We start from the raw sequence: 19,428 nt of genomic DNA on the forward strand, positions 1-19,428 counted from the left end.
TAAAAGGATGTTTTAAATTGATTTATGGATAAAATCTCATTTATTACGAATAACTAAACAATTTGGATCTTTTTATGTTCATTTTAACATTATTTTGTGTGAATGTTTATAAAAATCGATTTATTTTAGATATTTGCTAAATTTATGTTGGTATTATCGCTCCCCCTCCATGACACTTCCGCAAACTAACCTCCTTTTCAACTTCTTTTCGAACACGCTATCAGCACGTTTCATACATCCCGAACACGTGCGGTTATAAAACCACGTTTTTGATTCATAGTTTTTGAAAATAGTTAACCACGCGTTAAATATGCAGAATAAAGTAGACAGAAAACGTAAATTTGGCGGTGAAGGTAAGAAAAATCAGATGAAAGGTCAAAAGAGTCCAACAGAATCAGTTGCTGCGCAAAACGACAAGAAAAAGATGATGAAAAGGAAAGCCCCGAAAGAAAATGGGGATGCCGATGGAAAGAAAAAGAAGCTTGCATTCGGTGGTACCGCAAATTTAGATGGTAAAAAAGAGGGTGCGGAAGAAAATGGAGGGAAGGTAATGAATAGCGCGCAACGTAAACGATTAAGGAATAAACAAAAAAGGCAAATGAGTCGACATTCTCTTGGTAAAATTATTGGCGAGATGCAAAAAGGTGACGCAGATCGTATTCAGTCTGTTAAAAATAAGATAGAAGCAATTAAATCGAGGGATACGATAACTAACAATGCTAGGAGGAAGTTAAGAAAGTTGGAAGGTATTTTAAGATTATGCGGGATTCCAGTAGAAACACCAACCGGAAAGAAGGTTTCCCCAAAAGGAAAGAATCAAAAAACTAAAGTAAGTAATTAAAACCATGATCAATTTGCTAAAATTAATTTGTATTATTTAATTTCAAACAGAATGCGTCACAAAAATCTAAAAAAGCTGCAGTAACTAAAGAAGAATCTGATGAAAATGATGCTGAAGAAGAAGAAGATTCTGATATGGAAGATTCCACTGCAAACACTTCCCAAGAATTCCTATCTTTAGAAGGTGAAGACTCTGAAGAAGATGATGACGATGAAGAGGATGATGAAGATGATGAAAGTGAGGAAGAGGATGATGAGGAGGAAAAACCAACACCGACAAAACAAACTTCTCCAAATAATAAGTCTCAACAAAAAGGAAAATCTCGTTATGTCGTTTTTGTAGGAAATCTACCTTACGATATAGAAAAACAGCAATTGATGGATCATTTTGAGAAAGTTGGCGAAATTCATGATATCCGCATAGTTACAGATCCAAAAACAAAGAAACCTAAAGGATTTGCATATGTAGAGGTTAAGAATGAAGATTCTTATCAAAAAGCTTTAGGTCTTCATAACACGTTTATTAACGGTAGGAAAATAAACGTTCAATACACGCAAGGTGGAAAAAAGAAGGGCGAAGATGCCAAAAAAGAGATAAAAGCGAAAAATATGAAGTTACAAGCGATGAGGAAGGAAGGAAAGTTTGGCGGTAAAAATCCATCTCAAAAGAGATCGCAAAGACGAATGAAGCAAGGGTCTAAATAAGGATGATAATAATTTTTTTTAATTTTAATTACATTGATGACTTCGTTTATTTTTGGATACTATCAACTTAAAAATGATTAACGTTTGCTGTTATTATTATCTTTAAGTATTGGTGTCATTTTGTAATGTTTAAGAATACAATATAAAAAAAACTATTCCAAATAATTTGTATTGTTTTTATTTGGTCCATAAAATCCAAGATACAATTTTTTTTTTTGTATAATTTATTAACAACAATTAAATTGTGTAAAACATTTTATGTTTTAAAAGGCACTCATTGTGTACGACAGTCTTAACGATATTAAACTATGTCTAAATAAAAAGTAATTGGAAAATATGTAACATTTAAACATAAAATTTAAATACGTTCAACAATTGATAAATTTGGTCACAATTTGTGGCTTAATTCTACAAAATTGTTAATTAAATGTATTGATTATTTCTAAATTGATAAAGTTATAAGGAATGAAAATTAAATTTTGCTTGATCTTATAATACAAGGTGATTAAAAAGTAATATGCCAAATGAACACAGTGTGTTAAATATCAAATCATATGAAAGAGTAAGGCTTTGTTGTAATAAAAAATATATGTTACAGTTATGGGAAATCTTATTTTCTTGAATATTGATCTTTCGCCCTCTTCACTATGTCTTTTCTTGGAGTTTTTTTTTAAACCGAATTAAAATCGGGCTACATATACAGTGTGACCCATTTGTAAGCGGAGCACCCTCGTAATAGTATATTAAAAAACAAGTTTCGTAAGACGTTTGAAATGCAGGAATTCAAGTTGAAAAACGAGTGGCGAAACCACGAGTTTTTTAATGAATGAGTGCTTTAAGTCTTATGAAACGTGTTTTTATGCTATTTTTTGTAATTCGCATTTTTATCCTTTTTTTTAAGAAAAATAAAATAAATTTTGTCAATGTAGGGAAATAGGTATGTAGCAGTTGGTAACATCGTAACACTTGAAAATAGAAATTTTAATTGACAATTAGAAACTGTCAACACACAAAATGTATTCACCTGAAAAAAAAAATTTTTCATATACACCTCCCAAAATAAGAGAAATTGCTCAATGTTCAATGTCCTCATCATTGTGGACTTTGTATTCGATGCTAAGAACGTGTTTAAACATCCATAGACAAAAATTGTAACATTGACAACTAGAAAAATTAATGTCACCAACTTGAACTGGTTCCATAAAATGTTACTAAAATCTCATTACAGCATCGGATGCTGTAAGGAGTCTCATTACAGCACCCGTTTGAGTACTGTTAGAGCTTTCATTACCGCCGCGAATTACAAAGAAACTATTTATTACCCGATTATGACAATTTTTTTTTAATTGTAGAGCGTAAGAAACTGTACCTTAGGTCAAAGAGTCACATTTTTTTTGAAAAAACCAAGCAAAAAACCATTTCACTTTTTAGGTGTAAAAAATAAAGAAATCATATTAGGAAATTTTTTACAAAAAATCTGCGTACACCACTGCATTAAGCGCCGTTTGAAATGGGCATATATCAAATTTCATCAAAAATGGTTACAAATTAACACCGTTCAGATAATTGAAAAATATAATTTTTTATCAATTTATTTCATCTGTAACAAATATAATAGTTATTTATATTACAAGAGGGCTAGAAACATAATTACAGTACTAGTGTGGAGAATTGCACGACGAGGTCGTAGACCGAGTCCTGTAATCACACGAGTACTGTAATTATGCTCTAGCCCACGTGTGATATACAGCATTTTATCTACGACTGCTAAAAATTACTAAAAAATCAATTTCTTTAGAAAAGTCTATATGACATTTATAAAAATATTTTGAAATGATTGTTGACAATTTTAAATTGTCAGTTTCAACAACATGTTTACTCATCTGGAATAAGTGTTTAGAAATGTAAAAACATAACAATTAATGTTTATAATAAATAGTATTGCTTCTCTGTAAGTAGATAGCACTTTTTCTTTTGTATTGTTGCTCGTTTCAATAAATTAAGTCTGTTCTAATTAGGCTAAAAATGCGTTACGTAATGAAACCAGTGCGGTAATGAACTTCATTATGTAACTCAAATCACCTCAAATGAGTGCGGTAATGATGACTTATCCAAGCAGTCGTAGATAAATAGTTTTTGTATTATTGTCTGTGTTTTATTAACTTTTTGTCATGGTTTACTAGATCAAATCAAATAAATTTATAAAAAATGATATTTTTCAATTATCTGCAACGGTTTTAATTTCTAACCATTTTTGATGAATCTTGGTGTAATCCAAGAACTTAGATTTTTTCTAAAAAATTTCCTAATATGATTTCTTCATTTTTAGCACCTAAAAAGTGAAATAGTAGGCCTTGGCTTTTCTAAGAAAAACATGACTCTTTGTCCGAAGGTACAGTTTTTTATGGTCTACAATTAAAAAAAAAATTGTCGAAATCGGATAATAAATACAAATTTTACGAGGGTGCTCCGCTTTCAAATGGGTCACAGTGTAGATTATTATCAGAATTTCTACATACTACTTTGTGGCTGCTCTAAAATTATCCAAATAAAAAATGTTCTGGATGAAGGGGGAAACCATATGACGATAACATTTTTGATCTTGATCTTATTTTGAGGGTAATATGAAGGTGGCGAACAATTTTTTAAGTGTCACGCTATATTTTTGATTCCAAAATCTGAATCTATGGACTAAAGTAAATTCAGAACCTCAACAAAGACAACAAAAATACAGAAAAGGTACATCGGGGCGTCGGAAATACCTTGGGATAGAGGTCTAAAAGGTTCCAATCTTTTAATACATATAATAGAATAAAGCATAAAAAAACAAGAGTTCGTGGAACTACTTAAGTCAGCATTTCCAGAATATCGCTTTCAAACGCTTTATTGGTTGATTTGTTTTAAAATAGGTATACCAAGTAAAACTAAAGTAGCATAAAAGCTGCTTGGCAGCAAATAAATATTATACAGGGGGTGAGTTATTAGTATCCTGGCGGACGATAGTTGCTAAATCGTTTAAGAAAGAAAAAACTGTTTTCTACAAAAGTTGTTTGACTCACCACTTTCTATTAAGTAAAATTATTTTCACTTATACAGGGAGTTCCATTTAGGCGTAACGAAGAGTATGTAGATTTTTATAAATGGAACATCCTGTATATTTTATCATATTATGAATAGAATATAAATTTGTTTATACAGCCGTATATGTTACTAACTCATAGCGTTCATAGTTTTTAAGATATCCAGTTATTTTTCCAAAATGTGTCCATTGCAGGATCTTTTAAAAACGATGTATTTTTTCCAATTTTGCCTTGAAATTATGTTACATAATAGTCAAAGCCAGTAGATAAATGATAGTATCCAAAGATATTAGATACGCTATACAGCGTGTTCATAAAGCTTCATAGTCAAAGTTTCATAAGTTTTTTAAATAGAACATACTGTATATTGTGTGCTAGTTGAATTGCCCATCAAGTTACCTTTAATAAATGATAAGTATGTCACATATCTGTCTTTAGTAGTTTTCCTGATATTTAGAATTTAAAGAATAATGTGTAATAAAATATGCGTTATTGTACTTAACACGTTGACTGCCATGAGAAGCGTAACTTGATGCACGGCAAAATTTCCACAACAGCCACGAGAAGCACCAGTTGATTCTTATTATTTAATTTTAAAATTGTTCCGGTCAGAATGGATAGATTTTTAGTGACTATTGCGGCAGTCAACGTGTTAATATTACATTCTGCCTATTTTTGTCAGTCTTTTTTGTTCTTCGTTTTATTATTTGATTAATATTTTATAATGTAAAATAATTTTACTGCCATATACCAGATTTTAATGCAACTTGGTACTTTATGAGATTTAAAAATATGTAAGTAATGAAATATGCAATTATTTTTCCATATAATTTACGACTTTAGAGAAAATAAGATGGGCATGTTAAGAGATACCTCAAGATCTTTTATACAGCGCATTAATGCTTGTGGAAGAGAAAATGGGCGGCATTTTGAACAACTTCTAAATATTAATTAAATTAATACCTACTTGTTGAGCAATGTTTAGTAATTGTTGCTGCATTTCCTTCAAATAATTTAGTAATTAAAAAAAGGGATTTATTATTCTGCCATTTCATTGTATTTTTATCACGTTTTGATTATTAAATTATAAAAGTTTTTTCTTAAATTGTATTTTAATACTTCTATAATATTACTGATTTACAAATGAGAGACAAACAAAAAAGAAAAAACAAAAAAAGACAGAATATATTACATTCTGTCTGTTGAAAATAATGTATAAGTGGTCCTTGGTATAAGTGACAATAATTTTACTACTTAATTACTACTTTTAATTTCACTTTCTCCGTAAATAAAAATCATTTTGACTTTTTCTGCCACACTTATTACACTTATGAATACAGAATTGTATGCTATTAGCTTTTATGCTAATTTAGTTTTACCTGCTACATTTTAAAACAATTCATCCAATGAAGTCTTTAAAACCTGGTTAGTATGGTGTTTGATATTCTGGAAATGCTGACATAAGCAGTTCCAAGAACTCTTGTTTTTTGTGCCTTACTCTATTATCACTTGTAAAATGGAGAAAGGCCGAAACCTCTTTAGACATCTTTCCAAATGTATTTCTGACGACCCAGGTCACCCGATGTGCCTGCATTTCTTTTGTTGAACGTTCTTAAATAGTCTTCCAAGAATTACTTTTGTCCATAGATTCAATATGTAAAATGAACCGTTTTCAAGATATTCCACAACGTAAAACTAATTGTTTATATGTTAATTAAATTAAAGATATAATTAACAAACACGTTATTACAATCGGCCATTAAACTAAAATGAAGAGTTTCCAATCAATTTGAAACGCTTGTTGGAAGAAAGCTAATTATACAACTGAAACAAAGACATACTGGTGCAGATATATTACGCAAAACATTATTTTGAATTGTAATTATGTTATGACTTATTAGTTTACCTTTCCTAGAATGTCATAATAACGAATAGTTCTCGACTAATCTCTATTCAGCCATTCTAGGTAGATTGTTTGATTTAGGTGACCTTACTGTTTCGAGAAAAAACTGAGTTATAAGGTTATTTTGTCTACTGTTCTAGGAAAGAGGTTTAAAATTCGTACACATAGATACAATTACCCGCGAAAAGCATAGGGAAATTAAAGTATTTGATATCAACGGAACGTATCATTTCAACATTTCTCGACTTCTTTCAACTCCTTAATATTTTGTATTGATATATAAATTTCGATCAATTTCTAGATTATTACTATATTAAATTTTGAGGTTCTACACTGCATTTCGTTTATTTAGTGCCAGTAATGTAAATAGAAGTTCGTTTCATAGATAGCTGGTTCGCAAAGAGATAAGAATAATGAAATATTTAAGTGAGAAATCGTTATTTTTAACGTCGAAGTTGGTGCATTGCATAATTGATCTATGAAAACACACAATGTATACAGGGTGGTTCAATTTTTAATCATTCTAGTAAAGTTTCCCGATTAAAAACTGAACCATCCTGTATATCAATACGCATCTTTAAACAATAAGAACATTTTCTAAATACTAAGAATTTTGGCGAGTTCAAGTTGCTATACTTTCGAATAATTATATGTTAATTCAATAATTTTTTCTGTTTCAGATTTTTCGCAAATCAGTACGAAATCGCAAGGAACGCAACCCACAGCTACCCAAAAATTTCAATGCCAATCGGTTATTTCGTTTAAATCTGCGTTGCTAATACTTTTGAAACTGATAATTTTGCATTTTCAGGTTTTTGATTCCCACTGAACAGCACAAGACAGCAATGCAACCCAATACTTTTAGAAAAGTTTTATTATCGAACCTCTGTAACGTGCTAATCTGAACTAGCAAATACGCTGTAAACCATTAATTTAAAAATTTTAGATTTTGAGTTTCCGTTAATAGTACAAGGCAGCAATGCAACACATAACGCAATGTATACCATAAGATATCGCAGAGATAAGCCGTCGGACGCGTTTTCCATTCGTATGCGAATTCATAGCACCATGGTATTAAGCTATTTTAAAAATTATATGTTTTCATTTCCCACTGTATTCAAAGTACTAAATTGTCATTTGGCATACTACTTTTACTTTAACCATTAATGGAGACCAGAAGACATGTATCACACGAACGTCTTAATTGGCGAGGGCGGGAGACGGTCAGCGGAATTAACCACGTTATTGACCGCACGCAACTTGTTAATGGTTAATCACCTTGTATATGATAATTGTATGGAGAAGTACTGTATGGTTTGTACCTTGGGACATTTAAAGTAATTAATATATGCCGTGTTAATTCTAAAGGGCGTAGCTCCTTTTATTTCAAATTTAGAATTAGAATTACCTTTGGGTTAATTGGTATTCAACGTGTTTCTCAGTTATTAATTTCGATCTGATATATATGCTTGTTGCATATATATCAGAAAAAATATATATATTGTGGCAGATGCCGAGTTTGAACACACCAGAAAACCCCAAGAACAAAAATAAATAATTCATCTGGTACAACATAGGCGGCATAAAATGGATCCTGGAAAGAAATTAAGTTATATTACTTAGATTAATGTCTCTAATATATCTGAATACCATAAACAAGTAGCATTTGTGCTTCCTAATGATATAAAATATATCTAATGGAGAGTGATTACATTAACATAAGCTGTAGAAAAGATTACCTACTTATACGTTTTCTACAAGTCAATGTCCCAAGGTACTAACAATTCTCATAAATGAATAAAACGTGTTATAAATATATAATACTATTGTGTTATATACTGAGTGGTTCAAATTCGATTGCTGTGCAAATTTTGTATATACTTTATTAAATATTGTTTTAGTTAAGGCTTCATAATAATATCTAAATCACAATGTTACACCTACAATAAACAATAACCTTTACGAAACTTTCAGGTTTTGGGAGACATTTTCAAAAATGAGATCGAAATTTGTGGCATAACTTGAATTTGGGCCACTCTGTATACGACTAATGTGTAAAAATAAACCGATTAGTGTTAAACGTCTGTTTATTAAAATTTACTTTAATCCCAGATTATACCGGGATTTATCTTTATATCTCCTTGTTACAACGCAGACAGACTTGTTAATAGATTAAAGCAATTCACAAAACATTTTACTCATATTACTCCAATATAGACGTTTAAAATTCAATCATTTACTTTAACACATAAAGTGCAAGGGCACTAAAAACATTTAAACCATTATATCGCTTTTTTTAACCACATAACATAATGGCAAAAAAGAGTAATCTTCGATTGAAAAACCCAACTTTCAATCAAAACGCTATAATATAATATAATTCCTGAATTAAAAAGGAATGCTCTACTTTATTACTAATATTTCAATAAATTTTTATTCTTCATTTTCATGACTATCGCATAAATACGAATAAATCGAATTTCTTAATTCGATATTTAACGAATAATCGGTGTTTGTTAAAACAGCATTTGTCATGGGACTGGTGAATTTTCCCGCCATAAACCATTCTGTGATGGCTCGTTTTTCGTATGTAAATCCGTCAGAAATTTTAACAGGTTCGCGCATTACTTCGTGAGTAATTGGACATAAAAATTCAATGGGAGCGTTGGATTTATTCCATATACTTGGATCTTCTAAATCCATTTGTTTTAGCCATTTAATTTCTCTTATTAATCGTGCCGCTTGGTCTCCTTTTAGATCCAAAGCGACACAAACGTCTTCTTCTGGAACTGTTAGTAGTTTTTGGCCGTCTAAAGTGGTGTTAACAATGTAATCTTTGAGGTCTTGAAGACCTAGATCTTCCAACCATTTTAAAATGTCTGAAGTAGTCCAATCAACAACGGATTTTGTACGGATTTTTATTTTATTTGCAACAGCAGTTTGGAATACCTATAAAAACAAAGTGAGGTTGATGGTGTTTTAGGATATTGATGAGGAAAATTGTACCAGTTGTTGAGGTAATTTCCACAGCCATAAAGTTTTATCAAGACAACCAACTGCTAACATTGAACAATTTTCGTTAAAAGAACATGTTGTAACTATTGAATCGTGATCTAAAACGTGCAAACATTCGCCGGAATAGACTGCCCAAATTCTAGCTTGTCTATCTGTTGCTGTTGAACATAAAATTTCACCGGTAGTTGCAAATCTAACGTAAATTACACTTCCACCGTGTCCTTGCAGAGTTTTCCAACATTTTACTTTCAATTCTTTCAAATAAGCAACATTAACATTCTAAAAGAAGAGATTATTAATTACATCATTACTGTAAAACCTCGATATAACGAATTAATGCGGAGAAAGGAGAGTTCGTTATAACCAAAAGTCTGTTATTTGAAAAATTTTTAATTTGCACATAGAACTAGAAACATTTGGGTTTTCTTCAGCCTTCTTGAGAGACGTATGGCTAAACCCGAATGGTTCTGGGTCTAGTTCTATACCCTATTTAAATTTTGGGTTTCCTGGACCAGTACCATATTTTGTCAAAAACTGCCAGAGGTACAACATCTGTACCACGCGGCGTCTAAAGCAATTTGGCACATACGTCCAGCCACATGGCAGTCAACGTGTTAAGAATATTTTGTCTGTTGTATCCGAATTAAGACGATAAGAACAAGAGGGGAAGACCTAGGAAGAAGTGGAAGGAAAGAATAGCAGAAATTAGGAAGAAGAGAGGGAAGACTCTAGCAGATATAAAGGAATTAGCCAGGAACCGGAAGGAGAGGAATAGGAAAAAGATTTATCCGACGCCATCAGGCATAAGGTTGAGGAGAAGAAGAAGAAGTATCCGAATTCCGTTATACCGAGGTTTTACTGTATTAAAATTTAATTTTTTTACAAGTTTCATTGATATACTCCACAATTTCACCAAACTATCATTTCCACACGTTCCCAAAAGATAATTTTTAGCATCGTTTGAAAATCCATTTGATAAAGGTTCGTAATTAGGTGAAAAATCGCACGATTGTATCCCCAAGTCGTGGGCGTCATCTTGAACGTAAATATTAACCGTTCCATTCCATAATCGAAAATCTCCATTACTAGAAGCTGTAGCTATAATTTTTCCGTCAGGGGAATAACAAGCTGCAGTAACAGCATCTAAGTGACCTTCTAATTCTCTAAGAATAAATTTTTATGTTTCCATAAGTTATTAGATGAGTTAAATAATGTCATACCCAACTTTCTCCATATTTCCACAATTCCAAATGGTAGCTTTTTCATCATCTCCAGCTGTTAATAATCTACTTCCATCAGGTGAAAACCTGGATATTCTTACTCCCAAAGTGTTATCAGGGATTGTATTCAAAATTTCACCCGTCTAATAATATTTCAAAAATAGAATAAAACTAACGAATAAGGTTGACAAAAATTTGTTTAAATTTGTCGACCTCTACTCTTTCATATATCACCTGGGAATTCCAAATTGAAGCCGATCCATCTAAAGAAGCAGAAGCTAATTGAGTACCATCTTGTGAAAACTCCACGTAATTGACTGAGTAGGAATGACCTTCCATTGGGGAATATTCAACTTCTTCTAAAAAACCATCCCCAGTGGTTACTTTAAATATTCTAATAATTTTATCACTAAATTAAAGAAAAAAAATTAATACGTCAAATCAACATTATTTTAAGCAGTTACCTTGAACCTATGGCAAGTAAATCATTGCCATAAAAACAACAAGAATTAATGGCAGCTTCAGCTAAATCACTAAATTTCTCCAATAACATAACGCTACTTTCCCTAATTTCTTCATCGTTTCTAATAACTTGACTTTCTTGAACGCCGTTTTGAATGAAGGGTATCAAATGAGTATAACTCTTCACCAACTCCGAATTGATGTTAAATTGTCCTTCGGTATCCCAAACATTGATGTTTTTATCATTAGAACCTAAAAAAAATTTGAAAGTAAAAACTTTTTATTTTTAAATTTGTTTGATTACCTGAAGCGATTAACCTTGAATCCCTCGAGAAGCAAACACAGTTAATGTATCGGGTGTGACCTTGAAGGGCGCGCAAACATGTTCCTGCTGAGTTCCATATCTTAATCACTTTATCAAGACTTGACGATGCTAATAAGGCCCCTGTATGGTTGTATTTTACAAAAGTCACTGCGGAGGAATGACCAATTAGCTCGTTTAATTTTTCAATTGTAACAGAAACGTTCGTGTCAGATTTAAATTTTGCTGAAGAACATGTCGTTATTCGCCACGTGTTGATTCTATCGCTATTTCCACTAGATGCTAAAGTGTAGTGTTTTATAAAGGGGTTGGATTCTAAAATGGGGGGAAATAATGCAAATTAACAAAATTATTTAAAAAAAATAAATATACCTTCGTGTTCTATGTGCGGTGAAACATCGATACATAAAATACCTAAATCATGCGCATTATCTTGAGACGCTACAGGATTACAAACATCGTCTTTAGTTGTGTCACCGATATCCTGCATGGACCAAACATTCAAAATTTCTAAACTACACCCGCTAATAAGCCATTGAGAGTCTGAAGTAAACGCCAATCCTTGCGTGGTTCCTTCATGTTGAAAAACAGTTCTAAAAATTAATAAAAAAAATTTTTTTGACGATTTTGATTTTTTTAAATTTATTTACCGGATTAAACTGCGATGTATTAAATCCCAAAAGCAAATGGCACCGTTATCACCCGCAGTGGCCAAAATGGAACTGTCAGGAGCAAACCTGTATAAAAAGAGGTGAAAAAAAAATAAAATCCCATCAATTTCAAAAACTACAATTTTTAAGGGAGAGCTTCTATTTACCTACAAACTCGAATCGGATCGCCGTTCATCTGGACCATGGTATATATTTTGGTGCCGGAATGTAAGTTCCAAAGGACAGCCGAACCGTCTATTGAAGCCGTTGCCAGCATCGACCCTTGTGGTGAAACTTTGACACATGTTACGCCGTACTTGTGACCGCGTAATGGCGAGAAAATTTTTTCTTTGTAGCCTGATCCCGGTAACCATTCCCATATTTTTACTGTCTTATCGCTTAAAATAAAATTTAAATTTAAAATGAAATGATTAAAAGTAAAACAAAATCAACATGTAACATATTTCTCCGAGATTACAAAATGTAAAATGTTTAATTAATACCAGCAAACAAGGCTGTACAGAGGGCAATTCAAATGTAGGTTAGTTTACGTTGTAATAAAAGTTTCCAGACCGAAAAACGATTATTATTTCAGCTGAAAGAGTAAGATCAGCATTGAAGAGGAACCCACTCGAACGTTACAAAATTGGCAAAACAACGTCGCTAAAGTCAGGACTTCCCTACAGCACTCTCCATCGCTTTCAGTACGGAAATATGCCTTAATACAAGAAAGAATATAACGTAGAAGACTACTAGTTCCATCTGGATATAGCTATGATCCATACAACACGTAATCCGATCGAAATTTTGCAAGGGATGTTCCCATGTTGAGCCATCCCCTTACGCTAAGTATTTTCGCAAGCAGAAGTTTTCAAACATCGTTACTAGAAGGAATAAAGGAAACCATTATGTCTACATTTGGGTTTTTTGTATCAATCTTTTGAAATATGGGAGTTATTTTTGCCGCACCCTATATTAATCTAAAAACGATCTAAATTACGAACATGTCGTTATCCGTCTACCGCATACTTGTCTGATTGCTAACAAACATTCTGCCAAGGTTTTCTTTTTACTTATGACGTGTGCGAATACGGCAGCCCAAATAACACATTTCATGCCATGAAGATGTTCATGCCATTGTATCGTTGTGGTTGCCACTAATGCTGGAGTTGGGTTGGGTTGCTCGTTGTTTGCCTGTCTCTTTCATTGATACTTCATTGATACATATAGTAGAACCATCTATTTGTCTGACAGAAGTTATAATATGAATAAGAAAAGAATTATGGTCTGGGTGTGTCTTGGCATGGATTTTGAGCCTTTCTCCCAAATCATAGCCTTAGCTTAAATTTAGAAAACAATTTGACGGATGTCATATATGGTTACGCCATCTAGTAGTAAGAGACAGAAGAACGATGACTGTCATTAGTTAAGGTTATGTTAACAATACAGTTCAGACATAGTTATAAGAAGTTTTGTAAGTTACTTTTGTTAGAAGATATTGCTGGTAACTTCAGAAGATGGAAAAACGAAAAAGTGTATTGTACACATGTCAACGTCTGGAATCGATGAAAGTACGATACGATACGATACGATATATAAAGTATTACAACGAGGCAAAGAAAAGTTGCTATACTCCTACACACGATTGGAGAAGAAGTCCAAGAAATTTATGGTACATTAGAAGTCAATGAAGAAAAGAGAAAAGATTGGAAAAGTTTTAATGTAGTTGGAGAAATACTTCACACCAAAGGCTAATGAAACGGTAAATAGACACATATTCAATTCTAGAGTACACAGAGAAGGTGAAAGCTTTGGTAGTTTCATCACAAAAGAAATTAAGCAAAGACTGTAATTTCGAAAACTTGAAAGATGGATTAATTAGAGAGAACAGTATATGGACTCAGGAATAATAAAGTTATTCGCTATTATTAGAATTTGCAAAGCATCAGAACTAGCAGAAGTGCAATCCAAGAAACTAGACGAGGAAAGTATGGTGTGCAAAATAAAGAAAGAAAGAGAAGTGATAAAAGGTTTCAAAAGGGGAGAAATGAAACAAAGCGCTTGCAAAAGTTATGAAAACAAGCATCCAGCGAAGAAATGGCCTGCTTTTGGGCGAAAGTGTAGTAAGTGTCATAAATTCAATCATTATACTAGATCTAACGGTATGGCAGAAAGACATGTTCAAACAAGGAAAAACTTGTTGAACAAAGCAGAATATTCCAATAATGATCCTTATTTGTGGTTACTTGAGTTTCGTAATACACCCTTAGAATACATTAACAAAGCACTTAATGAATTAATTTTGCTTGGAAGAAATTTAAGAGCTATTATGCACACCCCGAAACATTTACAAAGAATACTATGATCATAATGTAAAAATCAAAACATAACAATATCAACAAAATTATAAATATTACCACGTAAATATTACATCTTGAATATAGAGTCAAACCGAAACAATTTAAGGATTATGAAACATATGTTTGGAAGCAAGCTATTGTAACCTACAGCTCATGAAAACATATCTAATTGCACAACTATGTCGTTGCTACTATTGTTTAGCAAAAAACTCTAAGAAGTTATTTACAAATTGATCGTTCGGTCAAGAGCGATTTACTGGAACTGTTTCAAATTGATTCTATTGCGCCTTCCGGTATCTCAAACGATAGCTTTTCAGTATTAAAATATTTTCATTTCTTGAAGTACTTATAAATGCTGGTGACATCAGATTATTTAGTCCTATATCCTCGCCTTTGGACTGCACACTGTTACAGCGAAACATCTTTATTCAGTGTATATGACACTTACGTCCTCGGTGGTATGGATACAAGAGATTCAGACTTGACTATCACACGCATTTCATAAATATTAATGGAATAAGACTTTTTTATTTTGCCTCTCTTTAGAATACTTTCGAGTATCCACAGTTTCATCTGGAATCCTCAAATTTTGATTAGATTCCAAAGATATCTTAGCTTCAAAGCAAACAGTAATTAAGAATTGAAGTTTACCACTTTTTAATTTCTCAGTCTATACTGAGAATGGCGCGCACTGGACACTAGCTTTAACGTACTAGCTGCTCAGATTGTTTTACAAATAACGATCAAACGTTTAGAAATCAAACGTTTGGTGATTGCGGATTAATCGTAGAGCTCTCATGGTTTAAGTGAGACAACATTCTTTTACATTTAAGATTGATTTAAGATTTTGAGACATTTGCTCTTTTTGTCAGGTCACTTATTTTATTTTATACTTGTATTTATTACATCATTAATGAGTTTAGACTGAGAAAAAGTTGTTTGCATAACTTTTTCAAACATTTTTTCGCAAGAGCAAATCAGAGAAGAGACAACTGTGTTGACATTATGAAATCAGTGGTGAATGATCTTTATTTCCTGGAACGTGCCGTTACCGGAGACGAGTCTTGTATACCTACTTGAGTATAACCCGGAAATAAAGTGTCAAAGTATAGAATGAATAAACCCCTTCAAGGCCTAAAAAGCGAGAATGAGTAACTTAAAGATGAAATGTTGATGGGTAATTGAGTCCTTGAAACGTTTTTCTCTTCCCGACATAATTACCTCAAGGATTGTCATTTTGAGATATTGGAAAACTTTAAAACGACCAACAAGTAGTCATTCCATTTTTTTCATGGGCGTCCAATACTCCTTCTTCCTACCAGTGACTTATGTCAGGCTATCATCACTATTTGTTGTCAAAACATTTTATTTATGTATATGCTCGTTCCACTCCCGTTTTCAACATTACTTACCGCATACAAAGCGTTCTCCCAGTTATATTTATTTCGCTTGTTTCCAAACATCTCTAAGTTTTGCATGTATCTCTTCTTATGTACTTATTTCTCCAAATAATAATGTATCATTTAATAACCCTGCTGTAATTTGATTGTCGATTTCCAATTTGCACCTAATTGGTTCCTGAGCAATTACTGCTGATGCTAAATCTCTTCGCAGTTGTATTAAGCTGTTACAATAATCTCTGCAAGTCGTCCTCATTCTTCGCTGCTAGCACTGGCATCTCTTTATTACCAATTTTTGTGTTTTTATTTGTCTAATTATGTCATCTATTATATATTAAACAGTAGGAGATCTCTTATTCTAGATTATTTTTGACATTGTTTTTATATTACAAAAGATTAAATGGATGCACACTTTCCAAAAAGCATAATAAACCCAGATAACTCGAGAATTAATAATATTGTACATACATATCTAAATTTAGACCACTTTTAGAAAGATCTAATTAATTTTAGATTACATCTTACCTTGACCCTGTCACTAAGGTAAAGTTGGGAGCAAAGTCGCAACTTGTTATATCACTGGTATGGGCTTGAAAACGTTGCAAAATTTTGACATTGTCACATGACGATGACATTATCAACTGAAAAAAGAAAAACAATAATTTAAAGACATTTTACAGTAACAAATCAATAACTTTTTTTATTAACTTGCCACGAGATTTTTTAATGAATAATTCGCACTTTCAAAAATGATAACCATTATCAACTTGATTTATTACTCACGTTGAGATAAAAGGAGATATAACATTTTTATCATGCATAAATTATCCTCACTAAAACATTTAATGACCTAACATATTATTTTCAAAAATATAAATAATTCAAGAAATAATAATGTAAGTCATTATTTTATTTATTATCGTCATATATAGTCATTATCATTTTTGTTATTATTTTATTAAGATTATTATCAACAAAGATACAACATAATGTGTTGTTATCCAAAGACAGTAGAATCTAGTAGTTAGATTCTACTGTCCTTGGTTGTTATCGCTTAGTTGTTCTATTTGTTTAACATCAATCTATTGATATACAATTTAAAGTTAAAAAATAAAAAAGTAGTGTAGAAAAAAATAATAATTACCGTTAATAAACACAGTTGTATTTGAAAACTCAATTAGTCCTGATTACTGAACTCAATATAAAACGCACACTCTTGTGACTATGACGACTGAAACTAACTGAAACTCGCTGCAAACACGTCGAACGACGACGTTCCACTTTGTTAACACGATCTTTTTAAAATAATCGATTTAGTGACGTCATTATTGAAATTGATATTGTCTGCTTTATGTTAATTACAGTTTTGAAACTGATTTTTTTATAATAATGAGCAGCTAAGTGATTTTTTAATGAAAAAATTAAATTTATTATCTAAGTGATTTATGAAAAGAAATGTTGTTTGGTAGAAAAACACCTGTTCTAACAGTGTATCGATTTAGTTAGCACGTTCTGACGTGGTTCATAATTTAGTAAAACACATTGAACAAGGAGTTCAACGATGAGATGGCCATTAATTTTGTATGTTTAACTGCATAAAGTTTCTACATGGTATGGATTATTTACCAGGTGATGTGGTGACGACTGCGTCAAAAGTTAGAAAAGAGAGGTATAAACGTTTATTGATTAATTTTTTTTCTCCTAGATAAAAATTTATAATTATTACTTTGATTATATATAATATGGATTGAGCCAACGAGAGAGATAGCTTGCGCAAGGTGATCGAACTGAGATAGACATAGAAGCGTACTGCCATATAATGGGTGTACTGATAGAAGTGAGATAGATATAGAAGCGTACTGACATATAATATATCTATCTTTGTTACACTTTCACATTATCGCTTTCCATCTGCGTCTATTCACCTTGAGCAACATTTTTGTTAATAGATATATTCAGTTAGCTCAATCCATATTATATATAATCAAAGAATTATTACTACATATTTATTTATACATTTTTTTGTTAACTTTTTATCTCAAGAATGTATTAATTGACGCCAAATAGTTTTTTGTGTCTTGGAAACTGCTGCTTTACGACTTCAACACAACGATGCACGAAGATAATTATGCGGTTAACTTTAAATGTGTAATTACTTTTACGCCAACATAAAACTGTTGTTTTACCCTGACAATTAAACGTATATTACCATTAAAAAAACAGCAAGCAAACATGCAAATAGAAAAAATAGAGCATAACTTGTTCACGTCAATCTATTAATAGTATTTACAAACATCGAAAAAAACTCACTGATTTATTATTATTATTGATTCTAAAAGTTTTTTTTCAGGCGGGGTATGTATTAATTCATGAGTAATAACGGTAATAATTTAAGGCGGGTGCACACCTGACACGACCTGATAATTCGACCTACATACACACGCTCGGTTTCGGAATATTGCGTAGCCATAAATTTGCCGGTCAACTAAATGTGGGGCTTCGCCAACAAGCCACCCCCCCACGGGTCGGTTTCACGGATCGATGGGAAGAGCTCAGCTGGGCTGTGTAAAAACCTTTAAAATTGATCTGGTCTCTCTCCCTCAACCGCCGAAAGGATTAAACGCCATTAATCAACGTCAAGTGCTCCAGCCATTACGACCCGGTTGAGGACTAATACAATATTGAAGAATCATTGGATTAACGAAAAAATAAAAAAAGAATGAGTACACGTCGAGTAATGTCGATAAAATTCTGTTTTAACCAAAAGAGTATTTATATCTTCCTCAGTTGATGAATTATTACATCTTTTCTGTCATGTTATACATAACATAGCTATACCGGGTGATCTAGTGATATTGAATAAAAAATTTGTACTTTCAGTCAAAATTTTATTGATTTATAAAAAGGTATAAGATGGAACAAAACCCAACAAAGCAATTCACATAAATATGAGAGTTTTGATTGAATAATTAAGATAGAGAAGTACAAAACATTTATTTCGTATGAGAAAACTATGAATGTAGCTGGGTCGAACATAAATAGTAATAATTAAACAATTAACCCAAAAGTTTCGTGCCTAGACTTTGAAATGATATGTTAATATATACAAAAACGGTTCGAATGCAGAACTTTTGAACTATCTTTCCACACCTAATTACTTGATAAATAGGTACACATCTTAGATACATCTCGCTGTTTGTCGTATGGATCATGATTTGATAATTATTATGTCCTTAGCTTATGAATGTTAAAAAAAACAATTTGGCTAATTGGGTATGGTAATGAAACGAAATCCAACAGCTTCGATTTGAATAACATCAGTGTAGGACATGAAATAACTGTATACGTATTGTTGTTAATTGACATTTTTTTAAACCAAATTAACCGCTGAAAAGTGGGCTAATTGGGCAAGCAACTTCGGATGAAAGAGTTCATTTAGATCCAGTACTCAGTTGCTGATTGTAGTATCCC

The 19,428-nt window shown here is 32.1% G+C and overlaps 2 protein-coding genes and 1 long non-coding RNA gene across 4 annotated transcripts in view; 1 reads left to right on the top strand and 2 right to left on the bottom strand.

Moving 5' to 3' along the window:
* Positions 1–174: 174 nt before the first annotated feature.
* Positions 175–1,710, top strand: LOC111413072 (uncharacterized). Its single transcript, XM_023043903.2, has 2 exons — positions 175–829; positions 892–1,710. Exons 1-2 carry the CDS (start codon positions 311–313, stop codon positions 1,543–1,545), a joined length of 1,173 nt encoding a protein of 390 aa, XP_022899671.2. The 5' UTR covers positions 175–310; the 3' UTR covers positions 1,546–1,710.
* Positions 1,708–19,428, bottom strand: part of LOC111429586 (WD repeat, SAM and U-box domain-containing protein 1-like) — a 30,697-nt gene continuing 12,976 nt past the window's right edge. The window contains exons 1-12 of one of the 2 annotated variants that reach the window (XM_023065543.2): positions 17,102–17,659; positions 16,483–16,598; positions 12,365–12,595; positions 12,198–12,284; positions 11,920–12,140; positions 11,530–11,862; positions 11,228–11,477; positions 10,998–11,172; positions 10,764–10,906; positions 10,427–10,706; positions 9,535–9,822; positions 1,708–9,477 (exon numbers count right to left, since the gene is read on the bottom strand). In XM_023065543.2, coding sequence (XP_022921311.2) covers positions 8,962–9,477; positions 9,535–9,822; positions 10,427–10,706; positions 10,764–10,906; positions 10,998–11,172; positions 11,228–11,477; positions 11,530–11,862; positions 11,920–12,140; positions 12,198–12,284; positions 12,365–12,595; positions 16,483–16,592 — 2,634 coding nt within the window. In that variant the 5' untranslated portion in view covers positions 16,593–16,598; positions 17,102–17,659 and the 3' untranslated portion in view covers positions 1,708–8,961. Of the gene's footprint in view, positions 9,478–9,534; positions 9,823–10,426; positions 10,707–10,763; positions 10,907–10,997; positions 11,173–11,227; positions 11,478–11,529; positions 11,863–11,919; positions 12,141–12,197; positions 12,285–12,364; positions 12,596–16,482; positions 16,599–17,101; positions 17,660–19,428 lie in introns of those variants that run through there. The other variant, XM_023065542.2, reaches the window with a different exon arrangement.
* Positions 12,661–14,760, bottom strand: LOC139430421 (uncharacterized). The gene is made up of 2 exons (XR_011640914.1): positions 13,227–14,760; positions 12,661–13,177 (listed from the first exon to the last, which is right to left on the bottom strand). It is a non-coding gene; the product is annotated as an uncharacterized lncRNA (long non-coding RNA).

The sequence above is a fragment of the Onthophagus taurus genome, chromosome 7 (genome assembly GCF_036711975.1).
Source record: "Onthophagus taurus isolate NC chromosome 7, IU_Otau_3.0, whole genome shotgun sequence".
Taxonomy (NCBI): domain Eukaryota; kingdom Metazoa; phylum Arthropoda; class Insecta; order Coleoptera; family Scarabaeidae; genus Onthophagus; species Onthophagus taurus.

What these genes read in the sequence shown, in the direction of transcription:
- LOC111413072 (XM_023043903.2), top strand. Translation starts at nt 311, where the DNA reads ATGCAGAATAAAGTAGACAGAAAACGTAAATTTGGCGGTGAAGGTAAG. An exon ending in GAAAGAATCAAAAAACTAAA is followed by an intron (nt 830 to 891) that starts GTAAGTAATTAA and finishes AATTTCAAACAG; the next exon opens with AATGCGTCACAAAAATCTAA.